At 46.9% G+C, this 27,875-nt stretch overlaps 1 protein-coding gene and 1 pseudogene across 1 annotated transcript; one reads left to right on the forward strand and one right to left on the reverse strand.

Moving 5' to 3' along the window:
- Nucleotides 1-8,591: 8,591 nt before the first annotated feature.
- LOC123405950 lies at nucleotides 8,592-13,150 on the forward strand (annotated as a pseudogene).
- Nucleotides 12,822-23,973, reverse strand: LOC123405308. Its single transcript, XM_045099052.1, has 2 exons — nucleotides 23,963-23,973; nucleotides 12,822-13,416 (listed from the first exon to the last, which is right to left on the reverse strand). Exons 1-2 carry the CDS (start codon nucleotides 23,971-23,973, stop codon nucleotides 12,822-12,824), a joined length of 606 nt encoding a protein of 201 aa, XP_044954987.1.
- Nucleotides 23,974-27,875: the final 3,902 nt, after the last annotated feature.

Consider the following 27,875-nt stretch of genomic DNA (forward strand, 5'->3'; position numbering starts at 1 on the left):
ATCTATCATGTAATCGAGTTAGTTTTGACGGGTATTGATCCCTAGTATCCACTATGTTCTGAGATTGATGTTGCTATCACTTTGCCATGCTTAATGCTTGTCACTAGGGCCCGAGTGCCATGATTTCAGATATGAACCTATTATGTTGTCACCAATATATGTGTGTTTTAGATCCTATCTTGCAAGTTGTAGTCACCTACTATGTGTTATGACCCGGCAACCCCGGAGTGACAATAGTCGGAACCACTCCCGGAGATGACCATAGTATGAGGAGTTCATGTATTCACCAAGTGTTAATGCGTTGGTCCAGTTCTTTATTAAAAGGAGAACCTTAATATCTCGTAGTTTCCATTAGGACCCCGCTGCCATGGGAGGGATGGACAATAGATGTCATGCAACATGCAAGTTATTTTCCCTAAGCACGTATGACTACATACGGAATACATGCCTACATTAGATTAACGAACGGGAGCTAGTTACATATCTCTCCGTGTTATAGCTGTTACATGATGAATCGCATCCGTCATACTCATCCATCACCGATCCACTGCCTACGAGTCTTTTACTACTGGTCCTTGCTACGTTACTTTGCTGCTACTGCTGTTGCTACTGTTTTTACTCTGCCGTTACTTGCTGCTGCTGTTACTCTGCGGTTACTTGCTACTGCTGTCACTAATGTTGTTCCTTGCTACTTTGTTGCTACTTGTTGCAAATTTTTTCTATAGTCGTTGCTAGGGAAGAATAGTTCCCCGTCCACGTGCTATTTACTGGCGCCATTGATACAACAGTTAGGAATAGTCTGCCATCAACAGATCTGTTTCTGACACCGTTGCTATCATACTACTTTTCTACTCATACTTTGCTTGCAAACACTAATCTTTCAGGTGTGGTTGAATCTGACAAACTCAGCTGCTAATACTTGAGAATATTCTTTCGCTTCCACTTGTGTCGAATCAATAAATTTGGGTTGAATACTCTACCGTCGAAAACTGTTGCGATCCCCTACACTTGTGGGTTATCAAGACTATTTTCTGGCGCCGTTGCTGGGGAGGCACAGCTATATTCCCTCAGTCACTTGGGATTTTCGTCTGCTGGTCACTATGAGGAATCCGAAAGATCCAAGAACTAAAATATTGCCTTCCACTACGAGGAGAGGTTAGGAACTGCCATCTAGCTCCGCACTTGATTCACATTCAGTTATGAGTAAGTTTGCGACATCACCTCCTGCTAGAAATCTTGATATGTCGCATGTGCTTGATGATGCTACTTCTGTTGTCCATGATGCTTATGATGATGCTATGCTTGATACTATGCCTGATGATGCTATGCTTGATACTGCTTTGCCACTAGGTGCATTCCTTGATGCACAAATTGCTAGAACTGCTGCTAGATGTGATGATACTTCTGAAACTCCTGATACTATTGAAGTAGAACCTGCTACTATCCCTGAATTGCATGTTATGCCTGATACGCGCTATTTTATGGACGGAGAGATAGCTGAGGATTTTCTTGCGTGTAAGGAAAGCTATGATGTTGAGAAATCACTGCGCAAGTGGAAATAAAAATCTCTGAACGCTAGGATGAAATACGACCCGAAGTTTGCCACTTCGCCTATCTTTGTGACAGATAAGGATTATGAATTCTCTGTCGACTCTGAGTTAATCACTCTAGTCGAATCTGATCCTTTTCACGGTTATGAGTCTGAAACGGTTGTAGCCCATCTTACCAAACTGCACGATATAGCCACCCTATTCACTAGTGAGGAAAAGATCCGCCACTACTATATCCTCTACCTGTTTCCTTTCTCGCTAAAGGATGATGCTAAGACTTGGTTCACTTCTCTTGCTCCTAGTTGTGTGCGTAGCCCCCAGGATATGGTCTACTACTTCTCTGAAAAATATTTCCCTGCCCATAAGAAGCAAGCTGCCTTGCCGGAAATATACAACTTTGCTCAAGCTAAGGAAGAGAGTCTCCCACAAGCTTGGGGGAGGCTCATCCAGCTACTGAATGGTTTGCCTGATCACCCTCTTGAGAAGAATGAAATACTTGATATCTTCTATAATGGACTTACCGATGCTTCGAAAGACCACCTAGATAGTTGTGCCGGTAGTGTTTTTAGGGAACGAACCGTAGAACAAGCTGAGATTCTACTGAATAACATCTTGTGCAATGAGAATGCTTGGACTATTCCCGAACCACCTCCTAAGCCAACTCCGAAGAAAAGAGGTATTCTATCCCTCAGTCCTGAAGATATGCAAGAAGCTAAGAAATCTATGCGAGAGAAAGGCATTAAATCTGAAGATGTCAAAAATCTACCACAGGTAGTAGAAGTAAATTCTCTAAGTAGGTTTGATGAGAGTGTTATTATTTTTGATAAACGTGCTAGCTTATGCATGAATGAATTTGATAACTTTGTTGCCAAACAACAGAGTTTCAATGATTATGTTAGCAGACAATTGGAACAGACTGCTCGTATGCTTAGTCATTTAAATGCTTGTGTGGACAGAAATGTCAATGATCTTAAGCTTTTGAGTAAACATGCCTCTATGGTTACTAATCAGGTAGAACAAGTACTTTAAGCTCAAAATGACTTGCTCAATGAGTTGAATGACAATTCCGTCAGAGTCGTTACTAGAGGCGGTAGAATGACCCAGGAACCTTTGTATCCTGAGGGTCATCCGAAGAGAGTTGAACAAGATTCTCAAAGAGTTAGCACTGATGCACCTAGTCATCCTAGAAAGAAGAAGAAAGATGATAGGAACCTGCACGCTAGCAAGCCTACTACACCTGAGAGTCCAAACGATGCCTGTGTTTCTGATGCTGAAACACAATCTAGCGATGAACATGAGCCTAATGATAATATCAATAGTGATGTTCATGTTGATGCTCAACCTAGCAATGATAAGGATGTGGAGATTGAACCTATTGATCTTGATAACCCACAGCCTAAGACTAGGAGATACGATAAGAACGACTTCGCCGCTAGGAAGCATGGTAAAGAAAGGGAACCATGGGTGAAGAAACCCATGCCCGTTCCTCCCAAACCATCCAAGAAAAAGGATGATGAGGATTTTGAGCGATTCGTTGAAATGATCAGACCTGTCTTTCTGCAAATGCGTTTGACAGATATGCTCAAAATGTCTCCGTATGCTAAGTACATGAAAGATATTGTGACTAATAAGAGGAGGATACCTGAGGTTGAGATTTCCACCATGCTCGCTAATTATACCTTCAAGGGTGGAACTCCTAAGAAACTAGATGATCCCGGTGTGCCCACTATACCTTGCTCCATTAAAGGCATGTACATTAGAACTGCGTAATGCGACCTTGGAGCCGGTGTTAGTGTTATGCCTCTCTCTCTTTATCGTAGACTTGAACTAGATAAGTTGACACCCACTGAAATCTCTCTGCAAATGGCCGACAGATCAACTACTTTCCCTATCGGCATTTGCGAGGATGTGCCTGTTGTGGTTGCTAATGTCACTATCTTAACAGACTTTGTTATCTTGGATATTCCTGAGGATGATGCCATGGCTGTCATCCTCGGAAGACCCTTTTTAAACACTACTGGGGCTGTTATAGATTGCAACAAAGGCAATGTCACTTTCCATGTCAACGGTAATGATCATACGGTGCACTTTCCGAAGAAACAATATCGAGTACATTGCATCAATGCTATCGAAAAAACTTCATCGATTCTTATTGGGAGCTTTGAATGCCCTATTCCTCGTGTCAAGATGAAGTATAATTTGCTTGTTGGGGAGATACATATCCCCATTGAGATGACCTAGTGACTATTCGAAAATTCTCCATCTTCTTTTGTGATTCGAAAAGGTTTGTCGAGGAGACTTGATCAACCTAATTGACGGATTTTCCTTCGATGACCATGAGATGGATGAATCGAGGAGTCACAAACCTCTGTTCGAAGCTTTCACTTTAGGTTGATTAGAAGAAAAATGATAGATTTAGTTTAATCTTCCCTGTTTTCTGTTTTAGCGTCTGGTAGAAAAGTACCCCAAAAATAAAAGTTCCCCGAACGTCCTGAAAATCAAGTATGATTTTTTTCTGGAATTTTTGAAAAATTCTGAGACAAAGAGCTTGTCTGGGGGCTGTACCAGTGGGCCACAAGCCCTTGGGGCGTGGGCATCCCCCTGGCCGCGCCACCCAGGCTTGTGGGGCCCACAGGCACCCCCTCCACTCATTCTTGCTCTCATCTGGTTCTCCTACATCCAGAAAAAATTGTTTCGCAGCTCAAACCCGTGTTCTTGCTCCTCTTGCTTGGATTTTCGATCTCTTTGCTCAAAGCACCGTTCTCCGAACTTTTTTGGGGAAATTACTCCTTGGTAAGTGACTCCTCCATTGGTCCAATTAGTATTTGCTCTAGTGCCTTATACTTCGCGTATTTTTGCTGCCTTGGTGACCATGTTCTCGAGCTTTGCATGCTAATTTTAGCTGGTCCCAAGTAGTTTTTATGCGTAATACGGACTCTAGGCACTTGTTGGAATAGTTGCTACGAGTATTGTTGAGCCTTGTTCACTTTTCCTTACAATCACTAAAAATTTCAGAAATTTTCGGAGATAGAAAAGGGAAAAGAGGAGGAGGTTCTTAAGAGGCTCGTCAAGCCGTGACCCCAAGGATGATGGGAGTGAGAAGAATCCCAAGTATGTGGTCCCTCGAGTCATAGAAGTTCGAGCGTGCGAATGGCCAAGCGACGTGTTCTTACGAGCCGCTAGAATTTATGAGGACTTTTATCACTTGGTGGAAAACACAGGCCTTACCGCCTTCATTGAAGATAAGTGTCCACAATAACTCCTTGCTACTGTGACAACAGACCTTCCTTGACAACGGCGCCAAGAATCCTGCTGCTACGGGCTACGCCTGTAGGCACTTCCTTGGAAAATATGCAAAGGATTTCCCCGCGGCCTTGGAGCCTTGCGTTGGTGTTCCCTTGAAGAGGAAAGGGTGATGTAGCACAGCGGCGGTAAGTATTTCCCTCAGTTTGAGAACCAAGGTATCGATCCAGTGGGAGGATCACGTCGAGTCACAAGTACCTGCACAAACACAAAGAGCTTGCACTCAATGCTATGAAGGGGTTGTCAATCCCTTATAGATTGTTTGCAAAGTGAGAACTGAAAGCAAAGAGTAAACAAAGCAACGTAAAAGTGAAAGTGGAGACAATAGTTGTGAATAGACCCGGGGGCCGTATTGTTCACTAGTGGCTTCTCTCAAGAAAGCAATTAGACGGTGGGTGAACGAATTACTGTTGAGCAATTGATAGAACCGCGCAAAGTCGTGACGTTATCTAAGGTAATGATTATATCTATTGGCATCACGTCCAAAACAAGTAGACCGATACTTTCTGCATCTACTACTATTACTCCACACGTCGACCGCTATCCAACATGCATCTAGTGTATTAAGTTCATAAGAACAAAGTAACGCCTTAAGCAAGATGACATGATGTAGATGGACAATCTCATATCTATGATAAAAGCCCATCTTGTTACCATTGATGGCAACAACACGATGCGTGCCTTGCTGCCCCTTCTGTCACTGGGAAAGGTCACCACACGGTATGAACCTAAAACCAAGCACTTCTCCCATTGCAAGAATCATAGATCTAGTTGGCCAAACAAAACCCAAGACTTGGAGAGACTTACAAGGATATCAAATCATGCATATAACAAATCAGCAAAGACTCAAATATAATTCATAGATAATCTGATCACAAATCCACAATTCATCGGATCTCGACAAACACACCGCCAAAGAGGATTATATTGGATAGATCTCCATGAAGATCATGGAGAACTTTGTATTGAAAATCCAAGAGAGAAAAGAAGCCATCTAGCTACTAACTACAGACCCGTAGGTCTGAAGTGGACTACTTACGAGTCATTGGAGAGGCGATGATGTTGATGTAGAAGCCCTCCAACTCCAAAGTCCCCTCCGGCAAGGCACCGGGAAGGGTCTCCACATGAGATCTCGCGGAAATGGAAGCTTGCGGCGGCGGAAAAGTGTTTCTGTGGATGCCATGATTTTTTCTGGGATTTTAGGGAATTTATAGGCGAAAGAGCTAGGGCAGGGAAGCTCTAGGGGGGCCACAAGCCTGGTAGCCACCGGCCCCCTGGTGGCGGCTACAAGGCTTGTGGGCCCCCTGTGGCTCTCCCGCCTTGGCCCTCAAGTCCCCCGATCTTCTTCTGTTCTGGAAAAATTTATTTCGGGGATTTTATTCCTTTTGGACCCCGTTCCAAAATCAGATTTGAAAAGAGCCAAAAACACAGAAAAAACAGGAATTGGCACTTGGCACTGAATTAATAAGTTAGTCCCAAAAAAGATATAAAAGGTATATAAAACATCCAAAGTTGACAAGATAACAACATGAAACCATCAAAAATTATAGATACGTTTGAGACGTATCAAGCATCCCCAAGCTTAACTCCTGCTCGTCCTCGAGTAGGGAAGTGATAAAGAATGAATTTTTGATGCTTTCATTCTACCTAGCATAGATGTCCTTTGTAACTCTTCTTATGTGACGTGAATGTTCAGATCCATTAGATTCAAAACAATAGTTTGCTATTGATGTGGAGACAATAATACTTCAAGAAAACTAGCAAGGTAATCATGAACTTTCAAAATAATGAGGCCAAAAGAAAGTTATCCCTACAAAATCATATAGTCTGGCTTTGCTCTATCATCCTTGCACAACGAATTTAAATCATGCACAACCTCGTTATTGGCCAAGTAATTGTTTTCACACCTTTACTTTCTCAAACTTTTTCAACTCTCACGCAATACATGAGCGTGAGCCATGGTTTTAGCACTATAAGTGGAATGGAGTTTGGTGGAGGTTGCAAGACAAACAAGGAGAAGATGGTCACATTAACTAGGCATATCAATGAGCTATGGAGATGCTCATCAATAGATATCAATGTGAATGAGTAGGGATTGCCATACAAATGATGCACTAGAGCTAAAAGTATGTGAAAGCTCTTAAAGAAAACTAGTGGGTGTGCATCCAACTTGCTTGCTCACGAAGACCTAAGGCAAATTTGACGAAGCCTATCATTGGAATATGCAAGCCAAGTTATATAATGAAAATTTCCCACTAGCTATATGGTGGTGACAAAACGAGAGACTCTCAATCATGAAGATCATGGTGCTTAATAAGCAGAAGTGTCGAAGGATAGTAGCATTCACTAGTAGGAAAAGGGCTATAGATGATATAGATACTAATGGCGCACCACACAAGTAGTGCGCCACTACTATATAGTAGTGGCGAACCATGTGCAGGTGTGCCATTAGTGTGATGGACACTAATGGCGCACCACACACTCGGTGCGCCACTACTATATTTTTTTTATTTTTATTTTTTTGCAAAACTACTAATGGCTCACTAGCAGCTCGTGCGCCATTGGTAACCAGGGTTACTAATGGCGCATCTGCTGGTAGTGCGCCACTACTGTAATTTTTTTTTGCAAACTACTAATGGCGCACCACAGCTAGTGCGCCATTAGTAACGAGTGTTACTAATGGCGCATCTGTTGGTGGTGCGCCACTACTATTTTTTTTGTTGCAGAACTACTAATGGCGCACCAGAGAAGGTGCGCCATTACCAGGGTTACTAATGGCGCATATGTAGGTGGTGCGCCATTAATAACCTAGGACCAGCTAGATATTTTGGACAGCCACCTACCACACTCGTTTTTTAAATTTCATGGGTACTTTTTGAATTCATGAATATTTTTTCAAATTTGATGATAATTTTTCATATTCAAGATGAAAAAATATTGAATATTCATGAGGACACTCGATCTCGATCCCCCTCCATCTCGATCGCTATCCCCCCTCGCCAGACCCCCCCTCGTCGTCGAGCACCCCCCGCACCCTCCCCCGCTCCACCGCCGCCGAGCACCCCCCGCACCCTCCCCCGCTCCACCGCCGCCGAGCACCCACCGCACCCTCCCCCGCTCCACTGCCGACGACGACCCCCCACACCCTCCTCGACCCGCTCCACCGCCGCCGCCAACCCCCCGCACCCCCCCCGCTGCACCGCCGCCGACGAACCCCCACACCCTCCCCACTCCACCGCAGCCGATGACCCCCCGCACCCTCCCCCCCTCCACCGCCGCCGACGACCCCCCGCACCCTCCCCGGGCCGCTCCACCACCGCCGACGACCCCCCGCACCATCCCCCGCTCCACCGCCGCCGACGACACCCCGCACCCTCCCCGGGCCACTCCACTGCCGCCGCCGACCCCCCGCACACTCCCATGTCTCCTCGCTCGGTTCCCCCGAACGGAATCGGCCGAGCGCACCACCCACCCTCTCCCTCCCACCCCGAGCGCCATTGCTATCCAAAAAAATTTATTACTAATGGCGCACCTCTCTGGGATGCGCCATTGCTATCCAAAAAAAGATTAGAAATGGCGCACCTCTCTGGGATGCGCCATTGCTATATAAAAAAAACTATTACTGGCGCACTGCATGGGGATGCGCCATTTCTATCAAAAAAATCTAATGGCGCACCCCTCGCGGGTGCGCCATTGCTAACCCGCACTGCTGGGCGGCGTCGGCTTTGGGTCTTCTCAGTAGAGTCACCAACCCACCTAGACCGTGCGTGCTCTGCTCCGCCCTCACGCACCTCACCGCGGCCACCTCCTCCCACCCACTGCCGCCAGCGGCGCGATGGAGGTCGGCGACGAGGAGTTCACGGTCGGCGTGGTGATCTCCGCGAAGACCACCCTCGGGAAGGAGTTCGAGGGCTAGATCATCTCCTTCGACCGCCCGAGCAACCTCCTCGTCATCCATATCCTTCCCAAATCCAACCTTTGCTCCCTGCCCCCGTCTCCATGCCGTTTACTTATGGCTCCTGCTCTATTTCTGTGTGCTGCCTGGTTGCTTTGTTTCCATGACGGCGTAGATCACAGGAGGGCGTGGGCAGGGCGGATAGGGGCGAGCGGCGGAACGTGAGGGTGCTCAAGGCCAACTACATCCAGGAGTTCTCCGTCATCGGCAAGTACGATGACCCGCTCGACCCGGCTGGCTGTGTGGTCGACCTGGCCGCCATCCACGCCAGGGAGGAGGCCCCCTCAGGTGCGTCATACTGCATCCCAAACCCTTTTGGTACTACTTTCTAGTCATTGCTAGTTAGGCATAAGATGCTTATTTATCTCGTTTGTATTTGAGATGCGGTCAAGATTCAATCAATGGATTTGCTCACTCCAGCTGTAGATGCTCTAATGTGTTGTGCTTAGTTGAGTCATAGTACTGGTCAATGTGCAGCACCAGATTTGTAAGGATCATGCACACTGATCAGATACTCAGAACTCAGCAGAAAATCTCTCTAGATTTATGTATACCTATGGATACATACTAATTCCTCGAGAAAAAAATGTGTATGCTGCTAAAGCATGTGGTAGGTTCCTGAACTCCTAAAATGCAGTGCAGCCGCATCTATCTTCTTTTTTTGGCAAGACAAGGCGCCATGGCCACGGTATACAAAGAAAGACTGGTCAAACAGTGCAAGGTTCTCTCTCTTGACTCTTGCTGTTACTTGTTGCTGATAATGCTCAGTGGTAATTCTTCTGAAGTATGGATACTGTCCCTACGATCTTGATACAAGGTAATAATTACTGAAGGTGTAGAAATTTACCTGTGATAAGTTTTTAGGTTTTTTCTGCGAAGATAAGTGATTTTGCATGTGACTGCAGAAATTGATGAAGCAGCAGGGAAGGACCGGATCCGGATGGATGTGTACTTTACATGAGATGGAATGGATAGATGCAGATATGAGAGTAGATGGATGGGCATTAAATCGACGACCCGTTCAATGGATAGCTCCAAAACCAAAGTCTCCGTCGGATGTACGGCGTGCGATGGATGTGATCACACGATGGAACAGGAGAACATTTTGCAGTAAATTTGGAACATTAATCATTAAGGTGTGGTCGTCGAGCCGCTCCGGCGGTGCATGGACAGAGCAAGGGAGATACTTGAGGTGAGTCTACCAATATTTTTGTTGTGGGATAGTGTATTTGATTGGTGTGAGTGCTTAATTAGCTACACAGTCTATTATCTGCCAATAATAGTTGCAAATGTCGAAACATTCTCTGGCCACTTTTGAGTTTTTAATGGCCTCTTCAAGTAAAGGAATTTTTTGTAGGACTTCAGTTCTTAACTCATAGAGGTTGTTTGATTTGTAGGATGTTTAACTAGTTTAACTAGTAATGGGGCACCACTCACCCAATGCGCCATTACTATATATATTTTGTTTTACAAAAGTACTAATGGCGCACCACCTGGGAATGCGCCATTGCTATAAAAAAATAAAGATTACTAATGGCGCAGCCCTGGGATGCGCCATTGCTATCACCCCCGCTAAAATCCCCCGTGTCAGTCCCCGGGCGGCCCCTGTGCCCGTATCGAGCTCGCTCTCCCTCGTATCCCTCCCCTTCTCCTGCTCTCCCTCCAAGCAGCGGCCGCCTCGTCAGCGGCGAGCCTCGTCGGACGCGCTCCTCGACGGTGTCGGGTACCTCCCCGCGCGGCCCATGGGTTAGTCTCCTTCCCTTCTCCTCCCCTCCCTCCCTCTCCCGCTCGTCCCCATGGCCCAAGGGGGGGCTGGCGACCTAGGGTTAGGTGCAGAGCTCCCCGTCGTGCCGACGCCGTTCCCGCGTTCTCGTGCGGTGCCGCCGCCGCCCCGTCACGCGCCCGCTGCTTCTCGAAGCCAGTCTCAAGCCTGACCTAGGGTTAGGTGCAGATCTCCCCACCGCCGCGCTGCGCCGCCTCTACAACACCTCCAACTACGGCATGCTGCAGCTCAACAACGGCCTCGCCCTCTCACCCCAGATGGGGTAAATTCTGCCCCTCCCCGCCGCTCCCCAGCTTTCTCTGTTCAGCGAAAGTCAATCCACATATTTAGATCTCATTCTTCAGACTTGTGGTTTCGTTAATGAAACAGAGGGGAGAGGCTGATCCCTCTTTTGCTCAAGAAGATAACAATATTTAGAACACATGCAACAAGGGTTCATATTTTGGTGTCGGTTGTCATGTGGCAGAAGTACTTTGGATTACATTTTTGATGATGTACTTTGGCACTGGAGATGCATAAATAACATTATTTAGTTTACTTGTGAACGACAACCAGTTCAAGACTAACAGGACGAACTAGAGATGCATAAATAACATTATTCAATTTACTTGTGAATGGCAGCCAGTACTTTGGCACTAGAGATGCATAAATAACTTCTTCTCCACCCTAACGCTCAGACGGAACTAGATGATCGATACGATGTCTTATTATTCAGGATGAAACAAAAGGAGACAGTTTTATACACAATGATGATTACCTAACTGAAAACTGTAGCCAGTGCAAGACTAAGAGGACATAGTAGTGCAGGTGAACGTCCTGGTAAATCCATTACGACACCTGGATAACCAAAGACATCAAGAAAGACATAACACAAAAATACTGGTTTCAGAAAAGAAAGGGACATAAATTGCAGTATACATGTATGGAGTAATTCTCTGGCATGGTCTGTCTGTGGCAGTAGGAAAATTCGTGACCACTTCCTTCCGCCGCTTTGGCTCGCGCTTTGGTTTCTCTGTTCTGTCTGTTGAGGCGGAGGGGTTCGCCCTACGAAATTTCAGAGATTATCACAAGCCTGTCCGTCCCTACATCATGGCCTAGCCTCCTTCTTTGGTACAGAACGATAAGGTAAGCCCATGCGTATACAATTTCTTTCCACTGGATTCGATGCAATTTTCATTTACCTGAGAGCGTTGAATTAATGGATTATTGTGGGAATCTGCCTTTACACTAGAACATTGTTAATTTCTGCCTTTACACTTTTCCAAGGAAAGAGGAAAAGCTCTCAACCTGTACATACCGTGTAGGTGTTTTTACGGAGCTGTTGCCACAGTTGCAGTTTAAGGGTCTCCAAGTAAGTAATCACCTACCATATGTTCACTTTTCTTTCATAAGTCAGCTCGGCATATGTGATGTGCACAATCTTTCACGTACAAATGGTCTGTGATGCACTAATAACTATGACCAGCAACATGATCATGCTATCAAATGTCTTGTGCATTTCCAGTCACATTTTTAGTATTTGATTACAATATATGATTATACTAGAAATGTCAGAAGTTTGTGAGCTGCAACTCTTATTTTAGTTACTCCTATAACGTATTGGATTCTAATTTGTGAATCTTCTTGACATATGGCCAGATCTTACAGATTTTGTGTACTAGGGTGTTATTCATATTTTTAACATTGTCCAAAGTTGCCTTACTTTCACGCCTTGTTGTCTCGTCAATATTGTTATTATGTACACCAAGTAGGGAGACCTTAGAATGACAAATAGTTTGGGTAATTCTTGATACTGTTTATTCTGACAAGGACACAATTCTATTTACATATCACTGCTCTGGAGACTCTAACTATCACACTCACTGTAAGAATGTCATCAAGTGAGAACAGATTGATGCAATACACTAGGTCTACAATAACTTGAACTAAAAGCACTTCTCCTGTGACAGAACTTGTAAAGCTATAGCCTTATTTTACTAGGATCAAGGGGAAACTATGGATTATGGTTGCACAACTGAAAATAGTACGCAGACTTTAGTTTGTGCAGTTGTGGTGATCATATCCATGATTCAATGGTATAATTATACTTGTAGCTATAGTTGTTTAAGTCAAAGAGATTTCAAATAAGTAACATTTGTAAGCTAATTTTATAGTTAAGCATGTTTCTTTTACAAGTGATGCATGGAAGTTTGGCACTACTGTAATTAAGCAAAATGATATTACTTAAATGTTAGGTTCCGGATGTTACCTGAATCTCTGCAGTGTTGCTATAGCCCCCTTGCATGGAATCTGTGTCGCTATATGTTCTGGTCAGTCCTTCACCTTCTATCATCCTCTGATACTCGCCGATGTCATTCATATCTAACACCACCATACCATTGCTATTACCACCACTACCATTGAAGAATCCTAATTTTGATGCCTCTGTGTTGTAACTCGGGATCATTGCTCCTGTTTGTGGATACAGGGCACTATCCAGGCTCATGTACCCTCTGGTTAGTGCCGTCGTGAGACACTCTTCATCACAAGCTGGAGCAAGAGGCATCGAGATAGGCGTAGTGCTGCTCATTTGCATTGCCAGCAAGGGTTCATCTATGCTCTGGGGAAGCCGTGGTTGGCCGAATTTCTCTATGCTGACCTCTCCATTAGCAGCTTGATAGTATCCTGGTGCTGCAAGTGTCTCATTGATTCGGGGAATGAGCTTGGTATCAGGACATACATTTTTCTCTTCCTCAAGTAGGGCTGAGAGTGTAGAGTCAAAGCAGAGTAACAGGGAGAAGGCCATTTCTAGGATGTCATATATGGATGCTATGGAATTTTGGATGTATGGATGCTATGGAACTATATGTATATATGGATGCTATGGAATTTTGGATGTATGGATGCTATGGAATTTTGATATATGGATCATGAAATTTGTTATGCAACTTTGCATATATGTTATGTGTTGTGGATCAGTAAAACTATTAGGCACGTATTATGTATTATATATATATGTTATGTGCTGTTGAATTTGTGGTTTTGAAACAAAACATATGTATGCTAGAATACCAGATACTAATGGAGCACCATGGGCTATACTAATGGCACACCTGGGAGGCATACTAATGGCGCACCTGGGAGGCATACTAATGGCACACCTGGGAGGCATACTAATGGCGCACCTGGGAGGCATACTAATGGCGCACCTCGGAGGCATACTAATGGCGCACCTCGGAGGCATACTAATTGCGCACCTGGGAGGCATACTAATGGCGCACCTGAGAGGCATACTAATGGCGCACCTGGGAGGCATACTAATGGCGCACCATGAGCAATACTAATGGCGCACTGCCTGGTGCGCCATTAGTATACCAGATACTATTGGCGCACTTGTGGTGCGCCATTAGTAAAAAAATCTAATGGCGTGATGCTAGTGGCGCACCTATAGTGCGCCATTAGTAGCCAAAATAGGTGCGCCATTAGCAGGCCTTTTCCTAGTAGTGATTGTCCCTTCTCTCTTTTTCTCTCATTTTTTGTGGACTCTTTGGCCTCTTTTTTTTATTATTTTGGTGGGCATCTTTGGCCTATTTTATTTCCTCACATGGGACAATGCTCCATCAATGATGATCATCACACTTACAACTCAAAACTTAGAGCAATGATGACTCTATATGGAATGCCTTCTGTAGTGTACCGTGACAATGATCTAGCATGGCATAGACATTAATGGAAACATCATGCTAGCTATCTTACGATCATGCAATGGAAATGTAGAAGTTGTGGCACATGTCATGGTGCTAGTTTCATGGCAATATATCTCGGAATGGCTTTGAAAAATCCATAGTAGGTAGGTATGGTGGCTGTTTTGACGGAGGCTATATGGTGGGTTTTGTGCACCGGCGAAAGTTGCACGGCACTAAAGAAGATAGTGATGGTGGAAGGTGAAAGTTCATCTAAACCATGGACTCAACATTAGTCATGAAGAACTCATATACTTGTTGCAAAAGTTTTAGTAGTAATCAAAACAAAGTATTCAACGCATACTCCTAGGGGAAGGGTTGGTTGGTAAAAACCATCGCGTGGTCCCGACCGCCACACAAAGGATGACAATCAATAGACTAATCATGCTCAGACTTCCATAAGTGAAGCTCGACAAAATCACGGTGAGTGCATGTCTCTCTCTCTAGGTGTGCAGCAAGGAAGATTGTGACACAACAAAAATAAAAGACTCCGATGATACAAGACGCTCCAAGCAAAACACATAACCTGTGGTGAATAAAAATATAGCCCCAAGTAACGTTACCGATGGATTGAAGACGAAAGAGGGGATGCCTTCCCGGGGCATCCCCAAGCTTACGATTCTATGACATCCTTGAATCAACTTGGGGTGCCTTGGGCGTCCCCAAGCTTGAGCTCTTGCCACTCTTTATCTTTTTGTCCATAAGAACTTCACCCAAAACTTGAAAACTTCACAACACGAAACTTAAACAGAAACTCGTGATATCATTAGTATAATAAAGCAAACCCCCACTTCCTTAGATACTGTAGCAAACTTAGATTCTACTTATGTTGATGTTGTGTTACTGTATTTTCAATCTTCCATGGCTAATACCCCCCGATACTATCCATAGTTTCATAAAAATAAGCAACCAACTCAACAAAAACAGAATCTGTTAACAGCAGACCAGTTTTTAGCAATCTGTATACTTCATGTACTTGTAGTACTTCAAAAATTCTGAAAAGTGACGACAGTCTGAAGAATTTGCATAGCAATCAGCAGCAAAACTAATGAACTCAAAATCTCTTACAAAAAAAATGAAAATTCTTTTCATGAGCAGAAAGTTTCTGTCTTTTCCAGCATGACCAAACGATCATCCCCAAGACTAATCATAACGGTTTCACTAGGCACAAACGCAAAAAGAAACACAAAAAACACAATCATAATAGAATTATGAAAGTGTGGAAAACACAAAACAGAAAGAAAAGGATAGATTCGTTGGGTTGCCTACCAACAAGCGTTATTGTTTAACGCCCTTAGCTAGGCATAAGGTGAAAATCACAGCTAAGTCTAACATACTTCCTATCATAGGCATTTTACAGGAAGACAGATTGTCAAGACAACCAATAGTTGCCATATGCAAGGAAGAAGAAAGAGACAATAGCAATCTCCACATAACGAGAGGTAATTTGGTAACATGAAAATTTCTACCAAAATATTTTCCTCTCTCATAGCAATTACATGTGGGATCATATTCAAATTCAACAATGTAACTATCACATAGGATATTCTTTTCATGATCGACATGCACGCAAAGTTGACGCTCTTCAAAAATAGTGGGATTATCATCAACTAAAGTCATGACTTCTCCAATCCCACTCTCAATATTGTTGCAAATATCATACTCATCATGAGGCTTAAACAAATTTTCAAGATCATAAGGAAAATCATTACCCCAATCATGATCATTGCAACAAGTAGTGGACAAAGAAAAACTAGCATCCCCAAGCTTAGGGTTTTGCATATTTTTAGCATGGTTGTCACTAATGGAATTTATAGTGAAACCATTGCAATCATGCTTTTCATTCAAGGAGCCCTCGTGAATCACTTCATGAATTTCTTCATCACGATTTTCAGATTCACGTATCTCAAGCAAAACTCCATAGATAAAGTCAAGTGCGCTCAACTCACTAGCAATTGGATCAACATAATTGGATCTCTTAAAGAGATTAGCAAGTGGGTGAGGATCCATATCACTAGATTTTCAGCAAGCGAAGATGCAAGCATATTGAAGGAACATAGCACACAAGCAACAAAAAGCAAGCGAAAGAAAAGGGCGAACAAAAAGGCAAATGAAAACGGCAAAGGAGAAAGGCAAATGAAAACGGCAAATGTGAAGTGGGGGAGAGGAAAACGAGAGGCAACTGGCAAAAAAAGTAAATGCAAGAGATGAGTTTGTGACACCTACTTGGATAGATCTTGACTTGATCTCCCTTCCTCGCGCCAGAAATAGGCGTGTTGACGGGAGATTATTCTTGTCTTGAGCTCCCTCGGCAAGCAATCCTCCTCCCCGGCAACGACGCCAGAAATCCTTCTGCTACTGCGACAACAGAACTTCCCTGACAACGGCGCCAGGAATCCTGCTGCTACGGGCTACGCCTATAGGTACTTCCTTGGCAAATATGCAAAGGATTTCCCCACGGCCTTGGATCCTTGCATTGGTGTTCCCTTGAAGAGGAAAGGGTGATGTAGCACAGCGGCGGTAAGTATTTCCTTCAGTTTGAGAACCAAGGTATCGATCCAGTGGGAGGATCACGTCGAGTCACAAGTACCTGCACAAACACAAAGAGCTTGCACCCAACGCTATGAAGGGGTTGTCAATCCCTTATAGATTGTCTGCAAAGTGAGAACTGAAAGCAAAGAGTAAACAAAGCAACGTAAAAGTGAAAGTGGAGACGATAGTTGTGAATAGACCCGGGGGCCGTAGTGTTCACTAGTGGCTTCTCTCAAGAAAGCAATTAGATGGTGGGTGAACGAATTACTCTCGAGAAATTGATAGAGCCGCGCAAAGTCGTGACGTTATCTAAGGCAATGATTATATCTATAGGCATCACGTCCAAAAGAAGTAGACCGATACTTTCTACATCTACTACTATTACTCCACACGTAGACCGCTATCCAGCATGCATCTAGTGTATTAAGTTCATAAGAACAGAGTAACGCCTTAAGCAAGATGACATGATGTAGATGGACAAACTCATATCTATGATAAAATCCCGTCTTTTTACCGTTGAAGGAAATAACACGATGAGTGCCTTGCTGCCCCTTCAGTCACTGGGAAATGTCACCACACGCTATGAACCAAAAACCAAGCACTTCTCCCATTACAAGAATCATATATCTAGTTGGCCAAACAAAACCCAAGACTCGGAGAGACTTACAAGGATATCAAATCATGCATATAAGAAATCAGTAAAGACTCACATATAATTCAGAGATAATCTGATCACAAATCCACAATTCATCGGACCTTGACAAACACACCGCCAAATAGGATTACATCGGATAGATCTTCATGAAGATCATGGAGAACTTTGTATTGAAGATCCAAGAGAGAGAAGAAGCCATCTAGCTACTAACTATGGACCCGTAGGTCTGAACTGGACAACTCACGAGTTATTGGAGAGGCGATGATGTTGGTGTACAAGCCCTCCAACTCCAAAGTCCCCTCCGGCAGTGCACCGGGAAGGGTCTCCAGATGAGATCTCGCGGAAACGGAAGCTTGTGGCGGCAAAAAAGTGTTTTCGTGGATGCCCTGATTTTTTCTGGGATTTTAGGGAATTTATAGGCGAAAGAGCTAGGGCAGGGGAGCTCCAGGGGGGGCACAAGCCTGGTAGCCGCCGGCCCCCTGGTGGCGGCTACAGGGGTTGTGGCCCCCCTGGGCTCTCCTGCCTCGGCCCTCAAGTCCCCAGATCTTCTTCTGTTCTGGAAAAACTTATTTCGGGGATTTTATTCCGTTTGGACTCCGTTCCAAAATCAGATCTGAAAAGAGTCAAAAACACAGAAAAAACAGGAACTGGCACTTGGCACTGAATTAATAAGTTAGTCCCAAAAAAGATATAAAAGATATATAAAACATCCAAAGTTGACAAGATAACACCATGAAACCATCAAAAATTATAGATACGTTTGAGACGTATCACTCCTCCACACTAATATCTTCGTACAAAGCTTTAACTTCTATCCGAGGAAGAATCCTCCTATGGTTGAGTTTAAACTTTATGATATCCCCCAGTGCATGTCACTCCAGTATTTTTGCAATGTTTGCAAATTACCTTACGTTGGGGATATTCATGAACCTCGTCCACGGGACTTGGAATCTTTCATCGGTACTATTGCTATCGGAGAGGAGAGAGGAGTGTCTTGCGCTAGAACTGCTAGCATTCATTTTCCCGTGCTTCGGTACTTCTCATTATTTGTGGGAAAATGTTTGATTGGTCATGGGAAAGATGGGTCACTTAGTTCCTCAGATCTTGCGGTCTTGCGTGAAGCCCTTTATAACGATAAAACTTATAGCTTGGGCGCTATAGTAGCTCAACGGTTGAACATGAACCGTTCTAAGGGCATTGTCTATGGAGGTATCTATGCTACTCGTCTTGCTAGACACTTTGAGATACCTATTAGACTGGACGAGGAAGAAAAGATTCTTCTTCCCGAGAGATATCTAGATTACGATAGCATGGTTTGCCATGACTTTCTTGATAGAGATATAAATAGAAGGATGATTTATAACCTGGTATTTCATCAGGGTACTCGTGAGACTATTACTTTGCCTGCTCCTTCCTTGTTCAATCTTCATGCAAGCAGGTACATTATTATGCCCTCGGACATCTATGCATATTGGGGCTTGGCCCAACCACACGTGCCCGTGCCCGTGCCGCCAGTCGAGTAATAGACGCCAGTTTATTAGTGGGAGCCAGTGGAGCTCGCACAGCAGTGGCATCCTCAGTCCACTCTGGAGTATCCCGGAGCTGGTTATTTCCCTCCTTGGGAGTAGACCAACTTAGGCCAAAAGCCTAAGCTTGGGGGAGTACGTGTTCTCACCGAATTTACATTCTTGCTTATGCTTTCACTTTGTTCGTCGGTGTTCACATTTTGCCATTGTATCATCCATGCTAGTTTATTTTTTTTCCTAGTTTTCTTTTGGTGTGTCTGTCTAGTTTGAGAAAAACCAAAAAGATTTTCTTTTCTTCTTTTGCTTGTTGGGAGCTTTCCCATGTAAATAGTTTTCTTTTTCTTTGGGTCAAGGTAGAAGATATTAGTTACAATGTTTAGTGGCTCTTGCATGCATACCTGTTTAGCTTTCAAAGATCCATATTACTTTATCTTCTCCTTTGTGCTTGCCTGCAGATTCCAGCATAGTCCAATGCACGAGCACTCTTATTATTGTTCACATCGTTCGATCGTGCAAGTGAAAGGCAATAATGACGATATATGATGAAGTGACCGAGCCTGGAAAAGCTGGTATGAACTTGTTCTATTTTGTTTTTGTAAATATGACTAGCTCATCATGCCTGATTCAGCTTTGTTGTGAGAGAAACATGTTTGCAATGAAAACTTAGAGATCATAGTTGCTTATGCCATGCTTACTTAGCTAGGAGCTTATAATGGTTTGTCTTGGTTGCCAACATGAATGTTGAGATGACTATGATGTAGTATGATATGATGGTATCCTCCTTTGAATGATTCAAGTGGCTTGACTTGGCGCATGTTTATGCATGTAGTTGAAACAAAATCAACATAGCCTCTATGATATTCATGTTCATGGTGATTTATGTCCTACTCATGCTTGCACTCAATGTTAGTTAATCTCAATGCATTTTGATGACTGTTGTCGCACTCTAGTTGGTTGCTTCCCAGTCTTTTGCTAGCCTTCACTTGTACTAAGCGAGAATACTGCTTGTGCATCCACTTCCATAATCCCAAAGTTGTTCCGTATGAGTCCACCATACCTACCTATGTGCGGTATCTACGTGCCGTTCCAAGTAAATTTGCATGTGCCACTCTCTAAACCTTCAAGAAATAATCTGTTTTGCATGCCCGAACCGCTCATGGGGCTATTGGTATCTTCCATGCTAGGCGTGTTATCCTCGATATGTGTTTATTCACTATCATTCACGAGAAAGGGACCGGTAATTGGAATTCCCAGTTCCATGCTCAAATCGAAAAGAAAATTGCAAACAAAACTCCCCCAGGATTGATGTTGGTATGGACGGTACCCGAGGATTCGTCTAGCCGTGGAGTGTGATTGATTGGTGGTGGGGGAGTCTAAACTTTACTTTTCTGTTTGGGAACCGCCTATAGCATGTGTAGCATGGAAGATGTTGAGAACTCTTAGTCATTGCGTTGACAATGAAAGCATGCCACCCAAAATTATTATCTCTGTTTTAAAAGATTGAGCTCTGGCACCTCTGCAAATCAATGCTTCCCTCTGCGAAGGGCCTGTCTATTTATGTTCCTGTTGAGTCATCCTCCTCTTACAAAAGCACCAATTAGAGAGCACCTCTGTCATTTTTAAGCTTTGCTTTTAACTCTGTTGAGTATGACTGTGACTGGATCTTCATTACCTTGAATTACAATGTTTAGTCAGCCCTTAGTCTTTTATGGTGCTCTGCATTTATGTTTTGCGGTCTCAGAAAGAGCTAGCGAGATACCATCTATTCGTACTGTTTCATGTTGTTTTGATGGAAGTGTTGACGTTTGAGACTTATTATTATTTGCTCGCTAGTTGATTATGCATTGATATGAGTTTACCGTGAGAACTACATGTCATTTGCTTATGTGGTTTGCTTGTGATCTTGCTGAAACTCTGGACATGAGTTAGACATAGTTGCAACAACAAGATCAAACAGAGTTCGTGAAAGTTTTTCTTTTGTCTCTTTCAGTTTGTCAACTGAATTGCTTGAGGACAAGCAAGGCTTTAAGCTTGGGGGAGTTGATACGTCTCCGTCGTATCTACTTTTCCAAACTCTTTTACCCTTTTTTTGGACTCTAATTTGCATGATTTGAATGGAACTAACCCGGACTAACGTTGTTTTCAGCAGAATTGCCATGGTGTTGTTTTTGTGCAGAAATAAAAGTTCTCGGAATGTCCTGAAAATTTACGGAGAATTTTTCTGGAATAAAAGAGAAATACTTGCGCAAAGATCCACCGGAGGAGGTGGACCAGTGGGCCACAAGCCCACAGGCCGCGACACCCCCCCGAGGCCACGTCGTGAGGGCTTGTGGGGCCCACGTGGCAACACCGCCTCCAAACTCAGCTCTATATCTTCCCTCATGCCCGGAAAAAATCAGGGAGAAGGATTCATCACGTTTTACGATACGGAGGTGTCGCCACCTCCTATTGTTCATCTGGAGGGCAGATCTGGAGTCCGTTTTGGGCTCCGGAGAGGGGAAATCATCGCCATCGTCATCATCAACCTTCCTCCATCGACAATTCCATGATGCTCTTCATCGTTCGTGAGTAATCTCATCATAGGCTTGCTGGACGGTGATGAGTTGGATGAGATCTATCATGTAATCGAGTTAGTTTTGACGGGGATTGATTCCTAGTATCCACTATGTTCTGAGATTGATGTGGCTACCACTTTGCCATGCTTAATACTTGTCACTAGGGCCCGAGTGCCATGATTTCAGATCTGAACCTATTATGTTGTCGCCAATATATTTGTGCTTTAGATCCTATCTTGCAATTTCTAGTCACCTACTATGTTTTATGACCCGGCAACCCCGGAGTGACAATAGCCGGAACCGCTCCCGGAGATCACCATAGTATGAGGAGTTCATGTATTCACCAAGTGTTAATGCGTTGGTCCGGTTCTTTATTAAAAGGAGAACCTTAATATCCCGTAGTTTCCATTAGGACCCCGCTGCCACAGGAGGGATGGACAATAGATGTCATGCAAGTTCTTTCCCCTAAGCACGTATGACTACATACGGAATACATGCCTACATTAGATTGACGAACGGGAGCTAATTACATATCTCTCCGTGTTATAACTGTTACATGATGAATCACATCCGTCATACTCATCCATCACCGATCCACTGCCTACGAGTCTTTTACTACTGGTCCTTGCTACGTTACTTTGCTGCTACTGCTGTTTCTACAACTGTTACTCTGCTGTTACTTGCTGCTGCTGTTACTCTTCTGTTACTTGCTACTGCTGTCACTACTGCTGTTCCTTGCTACTTTGCTGCTACTTGTTGCAAGACTTTTCTGTAGCCGTTGCCAGAAAAGAATGGTTCCCCGTCCACGTTCTATTTACTGGCGCCATTGATACAACAGTTAGGAATAGTCTGCTGTCAACAGATCTGTTTCTGACACCGTTGCTATCATACTACTTTGCTACTGATACTTTGCTTGCAGACACTAATCTTTCAGGTGTGGTTGAATCTTACATACTCAGCTGCTAGTACTTGAGAATATTCTTTGTCTTCCCCTTGTGTCGAATCAATAAATTTGGGTTGAATACACTACCCTCAAAAATTGTTGCGATCCCCTACACTTGTGGGTTATCATACCTCCGCCGCCATTGGACCGGTCGGATACCATGACGGCCCAAGGGGGAAAGTGCTACGAGCACACTTATGCCCCTGAGTTGCGATTCTCTGGAGTTCCCCTTGATGGACGAGCGACTCCAATGTCCCTCCTAAGAAACTGACAATTTGAGACTCCTGAACTCCTTCAGCACTCTACGTCGGCAGGACCCGCCCTGTGCATACCTCTGCCGCCGTTGGGCCAACTGGGCGGCCCAAGAGGGAAGGGGCTACGGGCGCAGTTCAGGCTCTAGAGTCGCGATGCTCAGGAATCCCCTTGATGTACGAGTGACTCTAGCGTTCTCCCTCAGAGATTTTAACTGGCTTGTTGAGCGCACTAGGCTCTGCGTCGGCAGGGCCCACCCCGCGCGTACCTCCACCACCGTTGAACCGACCGGATTCCAGGACGGCCCAAGAGGGAAGGGTCTACGGGCGCAGTTAGGCCCAGAGTCACGATGCTCAGGGGTCCCCCTTAACGTACGAGTGGCTCCGTACCTCCATTTGTTTGTCCCCTGCACTGGGCGTGGGCGTAGTCATAGGTGGACTGGGTTGACTTCCTAGCCAAATGTGGACATAGTCATTGGTGGACTGTGTTGATTTCCTTGCCAGCTGCGGGCATAGTCATTGGTGGGCAGTGTTGATTTCCTTGCCAGTTGCGGGCATAGTCATTGGTTGACTGAGTTTATTGCCTCCATCTTCTCTCCAGCACGGAGCGTAGGGCTGCCACTAGGCGTGGGAGGGACCCCTCCTTGTCCTCGGGGGGCCCCTGGCATATATAGCCGTAGCTCGTTATTACGTGAGAGTGTCACGGTCTTCTCCTCAGCGCGGAGCATAGGGCTGCCACTAGGCCTTGGAGGGACCCCTTCGTGTCCCCGAGGGCCCCCGGGCGTATAGAGCCACAACTCGTTATTACGTGAGATTGTCATGGGGGGGTGTATTTGGGAGGTCGTGAGGATGCTTTGGCCTCACGAGTGTCCCTATCCCCGAGGCATAGGCGCCTGATTCCTTTTGGGTCATTGGTAAACCCCGCTGACTTCTTCTTCTTCGGGAGTGAGGCAGGGTGTCTGCTGCCTCAGGAGGCCTGTAAGGATAAGCTTCGGCCAGATCTCCCAAAGGTGCAAGCAAGGTAGAACGTTAGGGTTTGAAGTCGGTGCGACTGAAACAACTGAAGGATGCATAATTGAAAGTGGCGGCTGGGGAGTACCCTGAACTCCTGGAGGCCACATGGCCCTGTGGGCGCCCTTGGACAGAGTGAGCCAAAAAGTTATCTCGCAGCAACCAACAAAATTCACCTGGCGGCCATGCCGCTGAAGGGCCGAGGGCGCTATTGTCGCCCGTTCTCCTGCTTCTACGATCGTGACCCTCACAGGTCCGCCATCTCCCGAGGCTCGGAACCTTTGCTTGGACCGAGCATCTCCTCCTCTTCCTCACCACGCCCTAGCAAGCAAGGCATGAGCATGGCTTGCTGGAGCCACCTGTAGGTAGCTGCAGTGTTCCCCAGCCCGAAGGGCATGAGGGTGCCTGCGCCTGGGCACACCCACCCATGGTCAGTTCACACGGGCCAGAAAGGGGCCTTGAGCCGCGGCTCTGTCGATTGCGAGCGTGTTGATGCAGATGCCGGGCTGATCGACCGTGCCGACGACGGTGACTCGATTGGTGATGTAGGGCAGTCCCTGCCTCGCACGGCCTGGGCCTCTCAAATTTCTTGGATTTCTTTCATGACGGACTCATGGGAGCTGGATGGACGCGCACTGGAGTGCGCCCTCGAGTTCTTCTTGCGTGGGTCCTCGTGAGGTGGCTCGTCTTCTTTGTCGTCCAAGCATTCCGCCACCGCGGAGCGCTAGGCATGCTCGAGTGTACAGACGACATCCTTCTCGTCGCAGGCGATGGTGATGACACCGCCGCTCCCTAGGATCTTGAGGACATCGTAGCAATAGTGAGTCACTATCATGAACTTGGCGAGAGCCAGGTACCCAAGGATCGCGTTGTACGACAGGTGGATGTGCGCGACTTCTAAGACGATGATCTCAGTGTGGTAGTTCTTGCGCTTGCTGATGGTGACTGGCAGACGCACGTTCCAGATGGGCACGGTGGACCCTTCCATGACTCCTCAGAAGGGCTTGGTCGGCACGAGTTGTTCGTACGACAGCTAGAGTGTCTCGAAGGTCTTGACTGTGAGGACGTTGAGCCCCACTCCACTATCGATAAGGGTCTTGGTGATGAGGACATTGCTGATGGTCGAGGCGCACATCATGGGGAGCTTGCCGGCCATGAACAAGCACCTGAGCTGATCACTTGGATCGAAGGTGATGGTGGTCTGGGACCAGTTGAGGGGCGCGTCACTTCAGGCTCCGGGAGAGTGGCATTCACCTCCCGGGCGAACTGCTTGAAGGAGCGATTCGAGGCCGGGGTATGGGCGCCGCCCAGGATGGAGGCCACCGCCCTGACCTCCTGGAAGCCCCCAACCCCATCATTCTGCCTATCTTCATCCCTCCTTATGGGTGGCGGACTCAGCAGAGGCACCCTAGCCTCACGAGGGCGAGCCTCACGAGGCTGACCGCGTCGTTGCCCCTCTTGAAGGTCATCGCGCGAGCGATCGTCCTGAGGCTGGCCGCGCCAACGGTCTTCATGAGCCTATTAATGCCACCCCTGACGCGGCTCCCTCTCATCCCAGCGGCCTCCACTGCGACCACCTCCATGCACGGAGCCTCTGTTTCCCCGTCCGGGGCGCGTGTTGTAGTGGTCGGCACGGACCAGTCAGAGCTCGTGGCACTCGGAGGTATCATGGCCGCTGGTGTCGTGGATGATGCGCGTTGGCCCCCCTCCTGATGGACGCCCCCCTCGGCCGTGCTTCGCCTGAGGCTCGGCTGCGAGCACAGCCAGAGCCTTGCGCTTCGTCTCCCTGGCCTTGGTCTTCTTCTCTTCTGGTTCCACCGCCTGAGGCCCGAGGAGCGACAGGCGACCTTCTTCAGCCCCGGCGCACTTGTTTGCCACATTGAACACCTCTAGTGCAGTGCTCATTTCATCACTCATGGCGAGCTCCTCCTTCATGTTGAGGTCGGTGACTCCGTTGGAGAAGGCCAAGATGACGGCCTCGTCCGACACCTTGGGGATCTTGAGGCGCATGGCTGTGAAGCGCTGTATGAACTTGTGCAGGGTCTCCCTCTCCTGCTGCTTGATGCACTGCAGGTCGTTCACGGTGGGAGCGCGGTTGCGGGTACCTTGGAAGTTGGCGATGAAGCGTTCGCGTAGATCATCTCAGGAGGTGATGGACGCCCTTGGGAGGTTGAGGAGCCAAGAGAGCGCACCGCTCTTGAGCGCCATGGGGAACTAACACGCCATGACGTTGTCGCCCGCTCCTGCAGCCCTGATACTCAGCATGTAGAGTTGAAGGATCTCGGCCGGATCCAGGGTGTCGTCGTAGCGTGGGGGTAGGTCAGGCTTGAACTTGTAGGGCCACGCAGTTGGGTAGAGCTCAGGGGCGATGGCGAGGCAACCCACCGGCCCGACTGGTGCAGCGCGTGCGAGGGCGACCTGGTCTTGTTGCTCCAATGGGTCTGCTTTGAGCGGGTCATACTCGCGGCACGAGATTTGTAGCGTCGGGAGCGCGCGTGTCAGCGCGTGGCCGAGGAACCACCTGAAATCTTGCTTCATCTCCTGGCCTGACCCCTGGGTTCGCGAGGCCGTTCACGGGGACACGCTTCCTGCCTGGGCTCGGGGTGCACGTCACGCCGCGGAGGTGGGGGTGGCGCGTCTTGCTCCTCGTCATTTGTCAGGGATTGTTGGGGTTGAAACAAGTAGGAGAGCGCCGCGGGATCACATGCAGTGGCGACGAGCTCCTTGATGTTCTAGAGCCAGTCGTTGTGGCGGTCAGGGGCGGGCCGGTAGCGGAGCAGCTCGGCGGCCATGGCAAGAGCACGCCGGCCATGCGGCATCTTCGGTCGGGCGCGCGAGGCCCACCCGGAAGCCCGGACGAGCGACGGAGTAGCGGTGCGGCCGCCAGGCTGCTAATTAGCCGGCTGGGAGGAACCTTGCTGTTCTTGAGCGTCGGGGCTTGTGGAGGCGTTCACCATGGGCGATGGTGACTGGCGCACGTCGGCGGAGCCCACGGGCGCCATCTGAGCAATGCGGGTGGTGCCACGCTCAGCGCGAGCCCGACGAGCGTCAACCATTGGAGTGGCGAAGCTTGGTGAAGGCGGAGGTTGGAGAAAACCTTGACACGCCCCCTACCTTACGTGCCAAATGTCGGATTTCGGGCTCCACAAAACCCTAAAGATTCGGACTCAGGGGCATTTACTCCCGGGATCGCTTCACCTAACTTGCTTCTCGCTCAGGATGGCAGAGAACTCACTCGATGGTGAAGAAGACGCAGAACACGGAAGTTTTCTGAGGTTTGGGCCGCTCAAAACCATAATACCCTACTCCTGCTTTGGTGGATTGCCTCTCGTGGAGGTTGGTGGATGAACTAATCAAGTGTTCGAGGGCCTCCGGAGGCTGGGTGGCCTTTGTGTGGTGCCACTGGGCGAATGAATCAATCGCCCCCCTATGAAGTAACCTACTCCCTATATATAGTGGCGGCCCCGGTCCTCTTCCCTTATCGTCTCGGCGGGAAGGGATCCCACAACGAACAATTTTGAAGGGGAACAGGCGAACATGCTTCCCCTGTCCAAAATTAGTCTTCGCCTGCAAAGTTTCTGCCAGTGCTGCAGGGACGGATCCAGGGATGACGCTTGTCCTGCTGGTGGGCGGCGATGGCCTTGTTGCACCAGAAGAGAAACCTTTGGAAGATGCCTTGGGAATCCCGGTTCATCCTTGCCCCCTTTGCACTACAGGGGAAACTGCTCCGTCCTACTGTCTTTTGCTCGCCTGTCCTTCCTCCGCGTCATCCTTGACTCGTGAGGCCGGGTCTCGCCTCGGAATATCCGCCGCTCCGGAGGGTTCCTGATGTGGCCCCTGTGGGTCTTGATGCTTTTCCTCCTAGCAAGGCTTCGCCCGTCGCGATGACCTTGCCTTGAGTGGTGCCACGCTCGATTGTGCTTGCTTGATGAATTGGGCCAACCCTGGGCCACATGCAGGCAAGTCTGGGCACCCCAATTCCTAGAACACCGACAACTACCACACTTGAGTTTGGAAAGCATCCTTGCAAGAAGAATTGAACGGAGTTGTTGGAAAACCAACAACGAAAAGAACAAGCTTGTAGTGGAC

This window comes from Hordeum vulgare, chromosome 6H (genome assembly GCF_904849725.1).
Source record: "Hordeum vulgare subsp. vulgare chromosome 6H, MorexV3_pseudomolecules_assembly, whole genome shotgun sequence".
Lineage (NCBI taxonomy): Eukaryota > Viridiplantae > Streptophyta > Magnoliopsida > Poales > Poaceae > Hordeum > Hordeum vulgare.